The following is a 16,429-nucleotide window of genomic DNA, read 5'->3' on the forward strand; positions in this document are numbered from 1 at the left end:
ATTGAAAGTGTGATTTTCGGACCAACAATGTTGAGCAACAGAAGACTTCTGTGTTTCCTTTTTTCTAACATATGCCTCATGTTCTTTGATGCGAAATTTTAAGGCTCTCTTAGTTTGGCCAATGTAAATTAAACCGCACTGGCAAGGAATCCTATAAATACCCCAGGAATTCATATCCGGAATGGGGTCCTTGAGTATAGAAGTTGGAATTTTATTGATGGGAGAGTAAACAACCCGAAACTTAAATTTCTGCAAAATATGTGCAACTTTATAGCTAATTGATGCAAAGAAGGGAATGACAACAGAATTTTTATAATCTCCTAAAATAAGAGTGTGGCTTTTAGTGTGTTGAGATGAGAATTTTTTAACTGCTTGATTAATAAATAATTAAAAATTCTGTTGTCATTCCCTTCTTTCCGTCAATTAGCTATAAAGTTGCACATATTTTGCAGAAATTTAACTTTCCGGTTTTTTACTCTCCCATCAATAAAATTCCAACTTCTATACTCAAGGACCCCATTCCGGATATGAATTCCTGGGGTATTTATAGGATTCCTTGCCAGTGCGGTTTAATTTACATTGGCCAAACTAAGAGAGCCTTAAAATTTCGCATCAAAGAACATGAGGCATATGTTAGAAAAAAGGAAACACAGAAGTCTTCTGTTGCTCAACATTGTTGGTCCGAAAATCACACTTTCAATTTTTCTGCTGCCAGAATTATTCAAAAAACATCTTCCATTGGAGAACTGGATTTTCTAGAGGCATTTCACATTCATAAAAATCTTTCTATTCTAGTTAACGATCCTAATTCCAATCCAAATTTGCCTTCGGCTTTTAGAGAAATTATGTTTTAGTTCTGGTTTTGCCAACAGATGGCGCCACTTGCTTATTCTTGTCCAGGCTTTCTTATCTTATCTAAACATTATTTCCTATCTTGTTCATTTGCGGTTTTGCAGCTGAAGATGATGGTTCGGTAAAACCATCGAAACTAGTCCTGTGAAAATTTTGTAAATTAACGCTGATTTTTGTTGTTTGACTTCTGAATTAGTATTTATTCGGCGTGTTATTGTGTCTTAATTATAGAAGCCCCAAACAGGCTTACATTTTGCTTTCTTTTTTGCACGTGGTGTGGCCGCCATTTTGTGATTGTAGGAGTTTCGGTGAGTACATTTTTGCAATTTTCAAGTTATGTTTATGTTTTGTACATTTGGATATTGTGCTTTGCTTGTCTGATTTCATGCATTTTGCTTACAAACATTTTGTTTTCTATTCATTTCAGTGAGGGATTTTTCTGCTATTTTGTGTGTACTTTATTATTGCCAGTTAATTTAGTTTGATTTTCTGCATTGTTTATCATGCCTTCATCCGTTAATCGTTTCACTAAATTACGCCTGAAACGGCAAAAATTCCTGAATCATCTTGACTTTTTACTTAAATGTAAATGTAAAAAATTGATCCCCAATTTTATTCAAATCAAATCTAATCAAAAACCTTCGAGTCGCGTTTCAAGAATTCTGTTAAATTGCAAACTTGCCTTACTTCGGTCCGTGATAAGGGATACACGTCAACAATTGTCCAAAATTGAACATGAACTCTATAAGCTTCATCTGGAACTCGCTAAAACATATCCAAAATTCACTGCCCTTGAACAAAAGTCTTGGTCTAGAACGGAGAATGCAGTTAACCGTCATAAAAACACCCTTGCAGTTAAATTCGAAAAACTTCTTTTACAGTCTTCCAGTCCAAGTAGTTCAAAAAATCTTCCCATTGTGAACATCAAGCCAATAGTTAATATTTCTAATGTTAGTCTTTCAGAAGAACAAGAGAGAATTCTAAAATATAATTTTAACTTCTCACAAACCTGTAAACCCTGGATTCCAAAGATTTTGGCTCCTATCGAAAAAGCTTTCAAGTCCAGTAAAGTTTCAGATTCACAGAAAGAAATGATTAGGCATCTTATCGCTCATAATGTGAAATTCAATAATAAACCTTTCAAACCAAATCTAACTGCGAGAGAAAGAGCTACAATGCACGAGATTCATTCTAACCCGGATATTGTCATTTCAAAGGCCGACAAAGGTGGCCAGATAGTCGTCATGGATAAGAACACTTACATCAATGGTGTCACTAAACTCTTAAATGAAGGACCATATAATCCGATCCCTAAAGATCCTTCACCTTCGGACTTATCCAAAATAAAAACTGCGATCAAATCTTCGCAAATCATTTCAAGCAACTTAAAACATTCGCTTATCCCATCTGTTGCGAATTGTGCCAGATTATATGCTCTTCCCAAAATTCATAAAAGTGGTATTCCTTTCCGCCCTATTGTATCAAATTTAGGTACTGCCTCGTATCCATTAGCTAAATATTTAGTTTCTAGATTTTCCACTCTATTAGACAATAACATTTACACCATAAAAAATTCAATAGAGTTTGTAAAAAAGGTTAAAAACATTTCTCCTAGTAATTTACTCATGGTTTCTTTTGATGTAAAATCATTATTCACCAATGTCCCAGTGGAGGGTGCATTAGGATGTCTAGAAACCAGACTTCGCGAATTTCATTTCTCTTGCATCGAAATTGATGAGCTAATTTCTCTCACTCAACTCTCTTTGAAACAAACACATTTTGTTTTCCAAAATAAATATTACAAGCAAACTGAGGGATTAGCCATGGGAAGCCCCCTCAGTCCCATCCTGGCTGATATCTACATGCATTATTATGAATCAAAATTATTTGAAACTTTAAACTTCCCGGCATGGTTCCGCTACGTAGACGATACTTTTACCCTGTTTGAAGGTAATAAAGATGATTTAAATAGAGTTCTTTCAACAATGAATTCTATTGATCCTGCTATTCAGTTCACTTTTGAACTTGAGACTTGCAATTCTCTTCCGTTTCTCGACATTCTGGTCACACGTAACACATCCAACTTCAGTACTACAGTTTACCGTAAACCTTCATCGGTTTGCCTTCCACCACACTTTAAATCATGTCATCCGACTAAACAAAAGTTAGCTTCATTTTATTCCTATGTTTTCCGTGCTCTTCAAGTTTGCTCCTCCAAACTAGCCCTTGATGAAGAACTAAATTATTTAAAAGCAATAGCTATTGACAGGGGCTTTTCACCCAACATTATTAATCAAGCAGTTAAAAAATTCTCATCTCAACACACTAAAAGCCACACTCTTATTTTAGGAGATTATAAAAATTCTGTTGTCATTCCCTTCTTTCCATCAATTAGCTATAAAGTTGCACATATTTTGCAGAAATTTAACTTTCGGGTTGTTTACTCTCCCATCAATAAAATTCCAACTTCTATACTCAAGGACCCCATTCCGGATATGAATTCCTGGGGTATTTATAGGATTCCTTGCCAGTGCGGTTTAATTTACATTGGCCAAACTAAGAGAGCCTTAAAATTTCGCATCAAAGAACATGAGGCATATGTTAGAAAAAAGGAAACACAGAAGTCTTCTGTTGCTCAACATTGTTGGTCCGAAAATCACACTTTCAATTTTTTCTGCTGCCAAAATTATTCAAAAAACGTCTTCCATTGGAGAACTGGATTTTCTAGAGGCATTTCACATTCATAAAAATCTTTCTGTTCTAGTTAACGATCCTAATTCCAATCCAAATTTGCCTTCGGCTTTTAGAGAAATTATGTTTTATTTCTGGTTTCGCCAACAGATGGCACCACTTGCTTATTCTTGTTCATTTGCGGTTTTGCAGCTGAAGATGATGGTTTGGTAAAACCATCAAAACTAGTCCTGTGAAAATTTTGTAAATTAACGCTGATTTTTGTTGTTTGACTTCTGAATTAATATCTTAGGTAGTTATATTTATATACGCATTTATTTTGACCGTTGCGTCAATGCAACACCAGCTGCTAATGTGTTAATATGTTACTTCATATCTAATTAGAATATCCCAAATACAATTTAAAGAAATTTTCACATTGTTTTGCAGATGTTTTCGGAACTATAAATGCAGTTTATTATTGTCAATATATTTTCATTTTTTTTAACGTGTGGTTCTTAATTATGTATTTATATCTAGATGTCTGGAACTGGGTGATGGCTTGGTTGGATATGATGCCTGAGCCATGTATGATAACATTACTTGAGAAAAACTTTTTTCCAAAATGGCTACAAGTTCTTTATACTTGGCTCACTCACAGTCCAAACTATGAAGAAGTGACAAAATGGTACACAGGATGGAAATCCATGCTGCCACCTTCTTTATTAACACATCCCACTATAAAAGGTATCTTTTTTTTTTATTATTTTAAAATTTGCTTTTCATTTAATGGTTAAAACTTTTATTTCAATAAAAAGAAAACTGGTGTATGTATAATGTGCTTTGTAAATCCTTTAAACACTGGCACATTTAGGAGCCATTTGTGAGAAACCATATTTTCAGAGCTGTTATTACACTGATTTTGACTATGTTGGCAGTGTTTTCTTGCTTATATAAGTTTAAAAATCTCTGTGCAGTACTTATGATGGAATACTAACATATTAAGTCCCCTCCCCCCATTATTTGGCATTACTGTTTTGAATGCTTCATTTTAAATATATAATTGTGTTTCTCAAAAGCAAGAAAATAGAGAATTGAGTTGGCCAAGGGAGCACTTGCATCGCATTCAGGAGTAGTCTAACAGTGTATGGCGACATATTATCTTGTTGAAAAATGGCATATGGGATGCCCTAAAAATATTGAAGAAAATGAGGCTGTAGCAAGTCATCAACATAGCATGGCACCCCGTTAATGAACCTAGAAATGAATGGCTGTTAGCATTAATGAATGGCTCCAAACCATTATACTACCATTAACGTGTATCACTTTTGAATAGTTATGATGAGAGTGTTGTAGGGAAGTTTATTAGTGACTGTTTGGGGTGAAATATCATGGAAGTCTCTGGAAATAATTATTATTCTTGATGGCTACATCACCTGTTGAGATAAATTGATACATTCTGTAGAAACAGATCTCTCCGATTATTCAAACAAAATCATCATAGAAATAGTATTTTACATCATAGAACTGTGATGGGATGGTTTGAAGAACATACGTGTGAGTATGGAACTTATTTAGGGAATATTAAAACATAAAAATAGAAAATGTCTCTTCTGGTATTATGAACTGAAATAATCACTGTTTTCTGAGGGAAGTGTTCAAAAATATCTTGAATAGTTGTTCAAGAGTAGCACTGGTTATTTCATGAAGAGTTGCTGCAAAATCAGCCTCCAAAGAAAGCTACTTTATAAATAAAGTATTACTTCTGTATGTGTTTTAGTTTCTTTATCTAATCCTTGTATATTTTGTGTTCTGATATTAGTTTTCCCAGATGATTTTCATATTTTAGGAAATTTCTTTGTGCAGAAGTTTTTAAGAAATATTTTTAATTTATATCTAATAACTTTATTCATAACATATCTAATAAATTTATATAAATCCATAACTACTCAAAAAATAAGCAACAAAAACAAAACACAGAAAAAAATAAAAACTAGGTAATGGATATGCAGAAATTGATCCGAGAGGTTGTTGTGGCATTACTAGACCACATAGCAAACAATAAAGCAAAGACCATACAAAAACACATGTATTATGACCTTAACATTGCAAGAAACCAATAGGTCAGAAGAATATGCAATGGAAATATCACACTAATAATGGGTATGATACACTCTAACTGAAATGCATGCTTGACAACAACAAGGCAAGCTAGCAAGTGTTGTTCATCGCTTGTGGCAGTAGCTCCCATTCCTATAGTAATGTATATTAGAGCTCGCTGGAGTGCCTGGTGGCATATTGTGACCTCCTATCCATTCTCCTAACATATCCCACACATGCTGTGTGGAATTCATGTCTGGTGATCTAGCAGGCCAGGCCAGATATGGAATGGTTTCACTCTCCAGATAACTCTATACCACTCAAACTCTATGCGGGAAGGCGTCATCATCCATAAATATTGCATCAGTACCCATTGCAGCAATTAAAGGATGCACAAGATTGTATAGAATTTCATTATGATATCAGACAGTAGTGATAGAATCATGTAGAGGTCAGTCCCGCCATTGCTAAACCCAATCCATATGAGTAAGCCTCCTCCTCTATAATGGTCTCTTTCAACAGTGTTAGGTGCTATAGTATGTCCCTGGCTCTTGCCATATCATTGCCCTTCGGGAATCATTCTGGATGTTAATTGAGACTCATCTGTAAAGAGTATGTGACCCCACTGCTCTGTCCAACTGAATGTTCACGGGCCCAATTCAACCATGATGTGTCATATGATGGAAGCAAAGGAACACAAACCATGTCGTCAGGCTTACAGTCCATTTTCATGTGGTCAACACGACACAGTTTGGCAGGATATGGCCTTCTTGCAGCAGTAGCGAGATTTGACACCATTTGTTGTGCTGTTGGTTATCTACAACACCTTGCACATAGCAACAGGAAGTGATTATCTGCCATTATGGTAATCCTCCAGCGTTCAGACCCACATCTTCCACAAAGGTTTGGATCCCTTGCGTAATGATTCCACAGCCAACTGATGACACTACAATGCACATTCAGCTTTCTCGCAACAGTAGATTGATTGTTTTGCACCAGTTTGCAATATCCCATCAGCCTTCCAATACATTTCATCGGGCTGATGTTGTCTTCGGCTCATGCTTTCCGCTTTGGCCATCTCAGATGACAGGAAACTATAGCTGCCTGTGAACTGATGCATAGGTCTGGCATGTCCCTATTTCAGGCATTGTAGTGTGATTGCATGATATGTTAACTTTGTTTGCCTGATAGCATTCAACAGTGTAATAGCTACCTAATATGTAAAGTGCATGTTTCCATTCCCTTTTTTATAACTTGTTTTTTAGTATTTGTTATTAATTTTTTGAGCATAAGTGTAATATTTTAACAGAACAGTTTAGGCAAGCCCTGGATATTATGAATAGAGCTGTGTCTGCACCTCAAGGGCTTCTAGGACAACAGCCTGGTGCTAAAGAAAGCATGGCATATCTTACAAATGTTGAAAGACAGCAAGAATTAGACCGCCATGTGAAACCAAGAAGAGATTATGAAGTAATTAATATTATTTATTCTTTTTCAATGGTTATGTAATTGCTTTTGTTAATATTAGATAAATTGATTAAAGCAAATATTTTATAAAAGTGCCAACTGTCAGTTTAGGTGGGAAACACCCAAATTTCAATTGTATTCCTGCTAACACAGTTTGCAACATAATTCTGAATTCCTCTTATTTCTAAAATTAGTACTTTCTGATTATCAGCAAGTTCTCAAAATGTGTATGTGGCTATGTTCTTGTGCTGTTTCGTCACTAAATATTAAGAGTTTCATGTGCTTCAAGAAGTGGTGCAAGACTTTTTAATTTTTTGTTTCAATTATGCTTGTGATAAAATTCATGTGCTTTTCATAAACCACAAACAGATGAATGTTCTTCAGTTATTTTTTCAAGGAAATAATTGAAGCATTTGCAATGCATATTATTTATTGCAATTTTTTTACTTCACATGGTGGAAGGACCACTGTTCTTAAACATGTGTAGCTTCGAAATCTGAACATTAGTGTGCAGTTTTCCCACAAAGATCCATGCATAGTTTATTTATTTATATATATATATATATATATTATTATTATTTTGGCCCAGAACAGCTACTGGTCTCAAAACAGCATTTTGCATCGAATTACTTTACAAATTGCTGCCACCAGATATTATCGCCCTGTGTTACATTTAAATAAACTAAATAATGAGAAATTTACATGGATGTATATATGTTTCTTGCATTGTGAAAAAACAATGGTACATAGAGTCATCAAATTTTGAATAACATAGTCCTCTGCCTAAACCTAGAAACCCAAATTAATTTTATTATATATAAAACTTTTAATGAATTTTTGATTAAAAAACTCATCAATTTCAAAGCAGGCAGTGGCAAACACTGTAGGGAATAAAACACTTTTATGTCCAGCAAGCAAGGATGTTGTAAATTTTTAAGATATGCTGTTTTTAAATATTTTTAGCATAATGTGGCATTAGCCCATATGCTCTCAAAATGTGTATGTGTCTATAAATGAAAAAAAAAATGCTTTTTTTGTGCATAATATACTTTCAGATTTTTAATATTTTTTTAATATCCACCATTAAAACATTTTATGAATTTCTTTTAATAAATGAATTGTTTTTGTAGGCCATGATGCAGACTATTCGTGGATCTACATCTGCAGCTTCCCTCACATTATCCTTTAAAGAACTTATTGAGAAAAAGGTAAGATCATGTATGTAAAATTTTATACAAAGCTGATCCATTAAGTACCGTTTGTGCATATCTCTCGTACATCTGACAGCACGAAGGTCACGCATGTGTGGTTACATTCTTAAACTCAAGAGTGAATTAGCCTCGCCCTCTTCTTCTTCTTCTTTTTTTTTTTTTTTAAGGTTAATTTAATTGTTTGTCGGTAATCATGTTAAAAAATATAGATCGACCTGCTAACTGTGAAGTAAAAGCCATAATAACCAAGTTTTCAAATGCGAGAAACATTCAACCATTTGAAAATTATCGTTCAATAAGTGAAACTTAACAGAGAGAATGCAATGAGTGAAGGTATGGTGCCAGTGTGGGTTAGTATGTTTAATGAAAGAAGAAATGCCCAGAACAGAGAGCATAATGGAGTCCTGTTGTTGATCACTTAAGAATTGGTGTGCTGTATTGACGAAAAAGTTTGTTTCAATAGGCCAGGGGTTCTCAACCGGTGGTACACAACAGAAAAATAGGTGGTTCACAAAGATGCAAAGAAATATTAACTATTAATTCAAAAATTGAAACCCCAACATCCTGATTGAGTTTTTTTCTCTAACACTGATAAATTTATGCGACCTGAATTTTGTTCAAGAGTGGTGGTGGTAGTAGTACTTTGTAGTGGTGGTACTAAAAGTTTTCAATTTTGGTTTAGATGGTACGCAATAGTCAAAAGATTGAGAACCACTGCAATAGGCGATTCACAATTTCTGATTTGCCAATGCATTTTCAAAACATTTCAGCATCGCATTACATGAAATTGTGACTGAACTTTTGCACTACAAAAAAGCTGTGTTCATGGTTGATACCATGAACACTAATGGACATTCAAAAACCGAAATGCATAAGAGCAGCCTTGGAGTTTTTTTAAGAGTTTTGCAACAGAAGGAAATGATCCTTTGAAAAGGATTGTTACAGGCTATGAAACACCAAGGAAAACGACATTGGCATACTGATTTCTTAAAACCCAAAACATCAAAGCTACCTCTTTCTTCAAGAAAAATCATTTTTAAAAAAGCACTGTATTTTAAGACTGCCAAGGAATTTTATTAGTGGATTGGGTGGAACAAGGCATGACAAATAACACTACAGCTTATCATGATACATCAAAGAAGTTGCAGTATGTGATACAACACGCAATCGCGTAGCACACATAACGCCGATGCTGCTTGATTCATTTTGCTGGGAACAATTGTCACCCTCCCATAGCCAAGACCTACCTCCATCCGACTTCCTTTCTTGGTTGGCAACAAATGATGATGAGTTCAGTGTTTACATAACTGATTCAGTTCGCAAGCGCCTGAATTCTACAAAGCAGGTATGTTGCAATTAGTGCCAAGATATGACTCATGCCTTAATTCGCATGGTGAATATGTCAAAAAATTGTTTTGTGTAGATTTTTTTATAATAAAATACAAATGAAATCAAATTGTTTATCTTTTTTAATACCCAAACGGTATACTTTCTGATGAGCTTTGTATAAATGCCACACAACTAAGCATGCCCAGAATATAAAATTTAGCATAATTATTAAAGAGTATGGCCTATTTAACTTGCCTACTAATTAGGCATGAGTGGTTAAGACTGCTGAATACTAGTTCTACGTATGTCCGTTTGGTTGTCTTTACTTATCATCTTCATGTTGTCCCTGAATATATTATGGCATCATATAGGGGACAAGGTTTGATTTTTAGGAAATGGTCATATGAATATAAACCATTTTCCCTTAGAAAGTCTTTCATGAAGACATCTCTCCTTAAACACTTAGTCTGCACATATTTTGCTATAATCTGTTGACCAGTCCTCCACTTAATTGACTTTAACACTGTCAATTAAATCACTATATAACTGTATGTTTCTAAAAGTTTTTTAATTGGTAAAAAATATATTCACAAAATATCTTTATTCTAAATGGTTAAAAATAGACTAGAGGTAACCAGCCTTTTATAGTTGATGAGTTATGTTTTAATTTTTTAATTCAAATGCACTAAACAAAACTTTTATCCTCTTTTATATATTTAACAGTTATGCATGGAGTGATTTATTATATATATAATTTATTTTCTAGTAGATTATTTAATATATTATTTCCTTTGGAAAAAATTAGTTAGAATTCTATTGAAATGAATTTACTCATTAGCATATTTAAAATAGAATCATTAAAAAGGTATAATTAAAAGTGAAAATGCAACTAACAAACTAAGTAATTATCGCCATTGACCAGAAATAGTTGGCTTTTCAATGGTAACAAACAAACTTTTGATTAGCTAACAATAATTAATAAATGCGAAAGTATTTTGTCTTTTTCTCAAGTAAGAATCACAGCAAAAAAAGGGGAGAATTATGCAAATAATTCTAAAAGATATGTTTACAGCAAGAACATTAATGAAAAGTATTTAAGAATAAACTACCAGTAACTATCACAGTATTATTCATTTAAAAGAAACCTACTTTCCAATTAGATTACATAGTAATATTAACATTACCAATATCCAATAAGAGCCCACCAGTGGCCGAGCGGTAAAGATGCTGAACACTGGTAGTTCGGTCCGAGGTTCGAATCCTGCGAACGGGCTGGCTGCATGGGCGTTTTCGTGATTTTCCCCATGTGTAACGTGTATACGAGCCAGTTTCCCTTAGAAAGTCCTCCATGAAGGCATCCTTCCCTTTAGGCAGATAGCCCTCGTGTGCTTTGCCTTAATTAAATAATCCAATCCAATCCAATAAGATATCTTCATTTCAACTTCCGGTTAATCTTTGGATTATGGTAACTTGGCGATTTTTTGGCGAAAATTTGACAACCAACCCTGCTACAGCAACCTGCTAGTTTTGTTTTTGACGCCGTTTTGTTTTCACGAAGTAAAGGCTTTTTTTTTTTTTTTTTTCCCCCTCAACATTTTTTCCAACAATCTGCTAGCCGAATTACGCTTATATTAGAACTTTTATGGAACAAAAATGCTTAATCATGACGAAGATTAGGTGCGAAATTGGGAGAAAGTGCGGAATCGCAAACTGCTTGCCACGTTTTTAAGAATTGCACATACACGGTATCATCCATGTACATGTTGACCTATTTTCACTTTAAAAAAATCCCAGAATTGCACAAAAATGGCATTGTGCACACTCTTGACTTTATCCATGTACACTACTAAAGTCCTAGCTAGTAACTTTTATCGCCTTACCAAAATGTCTACAAACTACCTGTTACCATATTCCAAAGATTAGCCCAACTTCCTGTATTTCGTTTGCTTTTATTCCACTGCTCCTCCCTAGGCTTCAAATCATTTATTGTTGCTGGAACTACTATCTGTGTCATTTGCTACAAATTCCCAAATTAATCATTTAATAAGATGAAAGAATCATTTTATGGATAAATCTGTTATAATATTTAATAAAGCTTGCTTTCTGAACACCTTGAGGAACAGGGAAATTATATATGAATACTTAAATACTACTACTCGGCTGATGGTATCTTGGGCTTTAAGATGAGCAAATAATTCAATGCCAAATATTTATTTATTAATCATTGTATTTCACTGCAAAGAGTTCGCCCACATAGTGCAACTGAAAATAAATTCATCTCTCTAGATAACTTTTCAGTAATTTAAAATTAAGCTGATTCTTGAAAGCCGAATTTAAATGACTTTGGCAGTGAACAAATGTCAAGCGTGAGTTTATTCACTTCCAAAATACTTTTTAAACGTATAGCTTTGATTTTACCAGATTATTTTATGATAAATTTATTATGTATGTCAGTATTATTGAAATTACTGGTTAATCCCACAGTGTTCTCTTTGTTAACTCATAAAATAAAACAAAGAAACAAAAAAGCCTTTATTACCTTCATACTGTGATCAGTAAAGATTTTTCTCAGGCATAGTTTCCTGAATATGTGACCACAAGCAATAAAATTTTTTGTCATTTCAGAAATGACATATTTAATTTTTTAAATGATTACTGTTGTAATAAGGCATCTTGTTAGTTTTTATCTCAATAATTAACACAGAAAGACAGGATTTTTTTTTTCTTACCAAGAGATAAGCCATCATTTTGGCAGGTTGAGTTAAAACCAAGAATGTAATACGTAGGTTTGGGCAAAAGTCATGGCAACTACTTTTTTTCTTGAAGATACCAGTCCGATTGAAAAATGACATATACAGACGAAAGGACAAAGTCTTAACTACATGTGTGGACAATGAATAGCACTGAAATATCGTAACACACGAATTTTTTGCGGTAGTATACAAGACAATATAGCCTTCACCGTGCAAAAGAATGATAACACAATACACATAAAGTTCACATGACAAACCTGGGCTTAAAGACCCTCAATGTAGTCTCCTGCTGTCACCATACGCTGCCAATGATGTGGGAGGTGCTGAATACCATCAGCCACAGCATTAGCAATGTCCTCTCGTGTTGCAAATCGCCTACCACGTATTGGTTCCTTAATCTTGGGAATGAGATCAACGTCACAGTAGCTGCCGTACACACTCTGCTTTATGTGGTCTTGCATTGTCGTGCAGAATTATTGCACTGTCCACAAGATCTGGATGTTTATCCGGAACGCCACGTTGTACCTGTCGCACCAGGAAGTCCCTGTAGTACTGTGCGGTCACTGTTCTGCCATGAGGAACAAAGTGGCAAACAATGACACTCCTGACGCCATGCGCGACGATCACCATCGGTTTGACTGGGGAAGGATTCTGACGCTAGCTCATTACGCCATATCCTGTGGATGGTGCATTTCTCGATGCCACTTGCCCTCTCTAACTACAGTAATGTCCATCATCTGTCTTCATCCATGAGGTGCTCGATGACGGCACGCGCCAAGTTGGTCCACACACTCACCAGTCGTTCCGAACGTTGCTCATCACTGGTTGACACACGTCCTTGCTGAAACTTTCCTACCCACCGTGCTACTGTACGATATGGTAGGGCATTATTCCCAAGGGTTTTACTAATTCACTGACATTCCATCGCATTTCTCCCTTAGAGAGCGGCTATTTTGATGTAAGCGCGCTGCTCAACACGGGTTACTTCCATCTCGCACGCCACTCACCAACTGACTGATTTCAGAGCCATCTGTTGTTCTGCATACACACTATGCCTGCAGAACTTCTACACGACATATATACGTTCTGTGATCCGTTCGCATATCTACAAGAAAAAAATAGTTGCCATGACTTTTGCCCCAACCCTCGTATATTTAACATATAATTTTGTAAAAATAAGTTCACTATATTAAATTTAGAATATTTTCCCTCCAGCAAACATTAAGTTATAATAAATTTGGATATTGAGCCATATATGAAGTGGTACTGTTCCATGGATTCCATCATGTTACAAATCACTCAAAGGAACAAAGTAACTAAACCATCACTAAGTGAAAAATGATTTGCCAAAAACAAAACGGGACTTCAAAAGTACTTATTTACAAGAGCATTTTACAGAATTGTTTTAAAGATTTCTATGTGTTTTTTGTAATGTCATCAAAATGATAGCTCTAGGCTAAACAAGTATGAGACATATTTGATCTCCTTTTTATAACTGAATTAAGTTTTGTAGAGGTACACCATGTAGAGTTAGGATGAATTACAAAACTTCATCAGCCTGAGCTCACAAATAAATACATAATAATCAAAAGTAAATCTGAAACTAAAATGATGGCAGTCATCTTTTTAGTATTAAATTTTCCCTAATTAAGAATGTATGATTAAGTACTAGAATTTGCATGGTATGATATCGGTGAAAAGCAATGTAAATATTATAATCTTATATCCATGTCAGATATAATTATTTGAACGGTGTGATAATTTTATACTGCTTCGAGAAGTGTTAATAATTGAAAGTATAGTTATCTATTCATTTTATGAGCTACTTAAGTCTGATATACTGAAAAGACATTAAATTTAAAAATCTGCTTTACAACCACCTGGTATAGGTGATTGTAAAATAAGTATCTCCGTTTGAAGCTGTTTGTAACTTGAACGAATAATCCGATTGAAACCAAAATTGGGTATATTTACTAATCAAGAAGAGGGGAGGAAAATAGAATAATAAAAAAAATAGATGGCATTTTTGAATGTATAATACAAGAACAAAGATAGAACCATAAAAACAGATGGCATATCAAATTTACTGAAAAATGTTACAGATAATGTGATTTTTTTGCTTATGCGTGACGGTGCCAATCAAGTTCAGGTTCTACATGGCTGTTAAGTTGGATGACATAATCCAGGCAGTGCACGACGTTCTTAAAAACGGAGTGTAATGAATCAGGAGCAATGTTTTGCACATGTTGTGTTTTGCAATCTTTTAGGTCACTGAGGTTTGCAACACCTACATGGTACACATTACATTTTAAAGACCCCCAAAGCCAAAAATCATACAGCATCAGATCAGGGGATCGAGGAGACTACGCCATACGAAAATAGTGACGTATTACTCTATCTGTGAAATGTCGTAAGAACTGTTGTACTGCTTGTCCAATATGAAGTGAGGCTCCATCTTCTATCAAAAAAAATTTCAATAAGGCACCGTCTTAGCTGCAGTTTAAGAACTAAGAATGTTTGCAACATGTGCAGTAACTGATCATGTTACAGGTCCATGGCAGTAACTCCTAAAAAGTAAGGACCAAGAATGAAATTTCCTGTAAAGGCACATCATATTGTGAGGTTTGGAGAGTAGAGAGGTCTTTCTTGAATAATATTTGGTAGCTCCAAAGTCCATATTCTACAGGTTTGTCTATTGACTGTCCCATTTAAATGAAAGTGGGCTTCATCTCCCCATAAAATCTTGCATGGGAAGGCATCATCCACATCCATTTGTGCTAGAAACATTAGAGCAAAATCCAGTCTTTGCTGTGCATCACTTGGTAACAATTGCTGATTACAACTAATTTTATAAGGATAAAATTGGATTTCCTTTCTCATTATTTTTTGAACAGTAGCATATGGAATATCCAACTCTTGAGCAACTCCATGTGTACTAGGATTGGCTTCTGGAGTCTCAGATGACGCTACAATTGCAATGGCAATTTCTTGTATAAGGAGAACTGCTGGTTTCCTTCCCTTTCGACATTTTGCAGCACACGATCCAATCTTCTCTAATTTTTTCCCCCATTCTTCTCATTGAACACTGTGGCAAAGTATATTTTCCTTTACACATTCCTTCCACATTTCCTTAGAGCTGCTAACATATAAAATCAAATTTAGCAAACTAAGTGGCATCTCATACCACATTACAGGCAGAAATGACTGCTTCTTGATTTTGCTGATTATTGCAACATTATTTGTAGGGGTGGCACCATCTCTCGGTAACTGTTGCAACTATTTTTCTTTTTTGTTCTTCCCCCTTCTCAATTAGTGAATGTACATATTTTGGTTTCATTTTTATTATTTCTTCAAGCTATTTATTTGTGTGAGGTCTGACACCAGTCTTAAAATCAATGAAACCCATATGGGAGCTCATCAATTACTTATCGTTTTTACAAGAATTCATGCGGAGGCCCGGGCCAGTGCTTAACTATTAAGCACCTATGTTGCTTTAAATCATTAATATGTTTAGATTTTATGCAATGCCAACTATACAGATTATCTAGGGCACTGAAAATGCTGTAGCCATGCCTGAAAGAAAGAGATTGCAGAGAATAACAATCTGCCCTATGAATGCAAGTTCCAAACAATATTCACTGGAAATTGAAACATCGATTTCATTGCCAAAACTACCAATAAATTGTTTACAGATAGCCAACAAATACTGAAAATTTTGATTTTATGAGATAAAAGATTTAATTCACATCAGATTCCTGTACAAAAGTTAATTTTTCATGTTTCCTTTTAGGCTGAAGAAAGTAATATACTTTTCATGCCAGTGCCAGGCCGATTTCAAGAAGGCAAGCAAGTTCATAGATTTGGCAGCAGTTTGTTATATTTGGACAGAGGTGTTATTTTTGTGTTCAACCAAAAGACATGGGTGCCAACATCTTTACAGAGTTTATTAGACACAGCAGGTTGAATGTGTTCTATTAATATATTTGTAAATAGTATTATGTATGATAATTTTAGAATAAAACCTTTTTTAATCAAAATCTATATGTT

The 16,429-nt window shown here is 34.7% G+C and overlaps 1 protein-coding gene across 1 annotated transcript in view; it reads left to right on the forward strand.

Moving 5' to 3' along the window:
* sip1 (septin interacting protein 1) overlaps nucleotides 1-16,419 on the forward strand; it is a 76,789-nt gene extending 60,370 nt beyond the window's left edge. Inside the window, exons 13-16 of the mRNA XM_035358832.2 lie at nucleotides 4,063-4,269; nucleotides 6,932-7,092; nucleotides 8,220-8,297; nucleotides 16,173-16,419. Coding sequence (XP_035214723.2) covers nucleotides 4,063-4,269; nucleotides 6,932-7,092; nucleotides 8,220-8,297; nucleotides 16,173-16,346 — 620 coding nt within the window. The 3' untranslated portion in view covers nucleotides 16,347-16,419. The remainder of the gene's footprint in view (nucleotides 1-4,062; nucleotides 4,270-6,931; nucleotides 7,093-8,219; nucleotides 8,298-16,172) is intronic.
* Nucleotides 16,420-16,429: the final 10 nt, after the last annotated feature.

The sequence above is a fragment of the Stegodyphus dumicola genome, chromosome 7, assembly GCF_044657685.1.
Source record: "Stegodyphus dumicola isolate Sdum_Otavi_A_Nest chromosome 7, ASM4465768v1".
NCBI lineage: Eukaryota > Metazoa > Arthropoda > Arachnida > Araneae > Eresidae > Stegodyphus > Stegodyphus dumicola.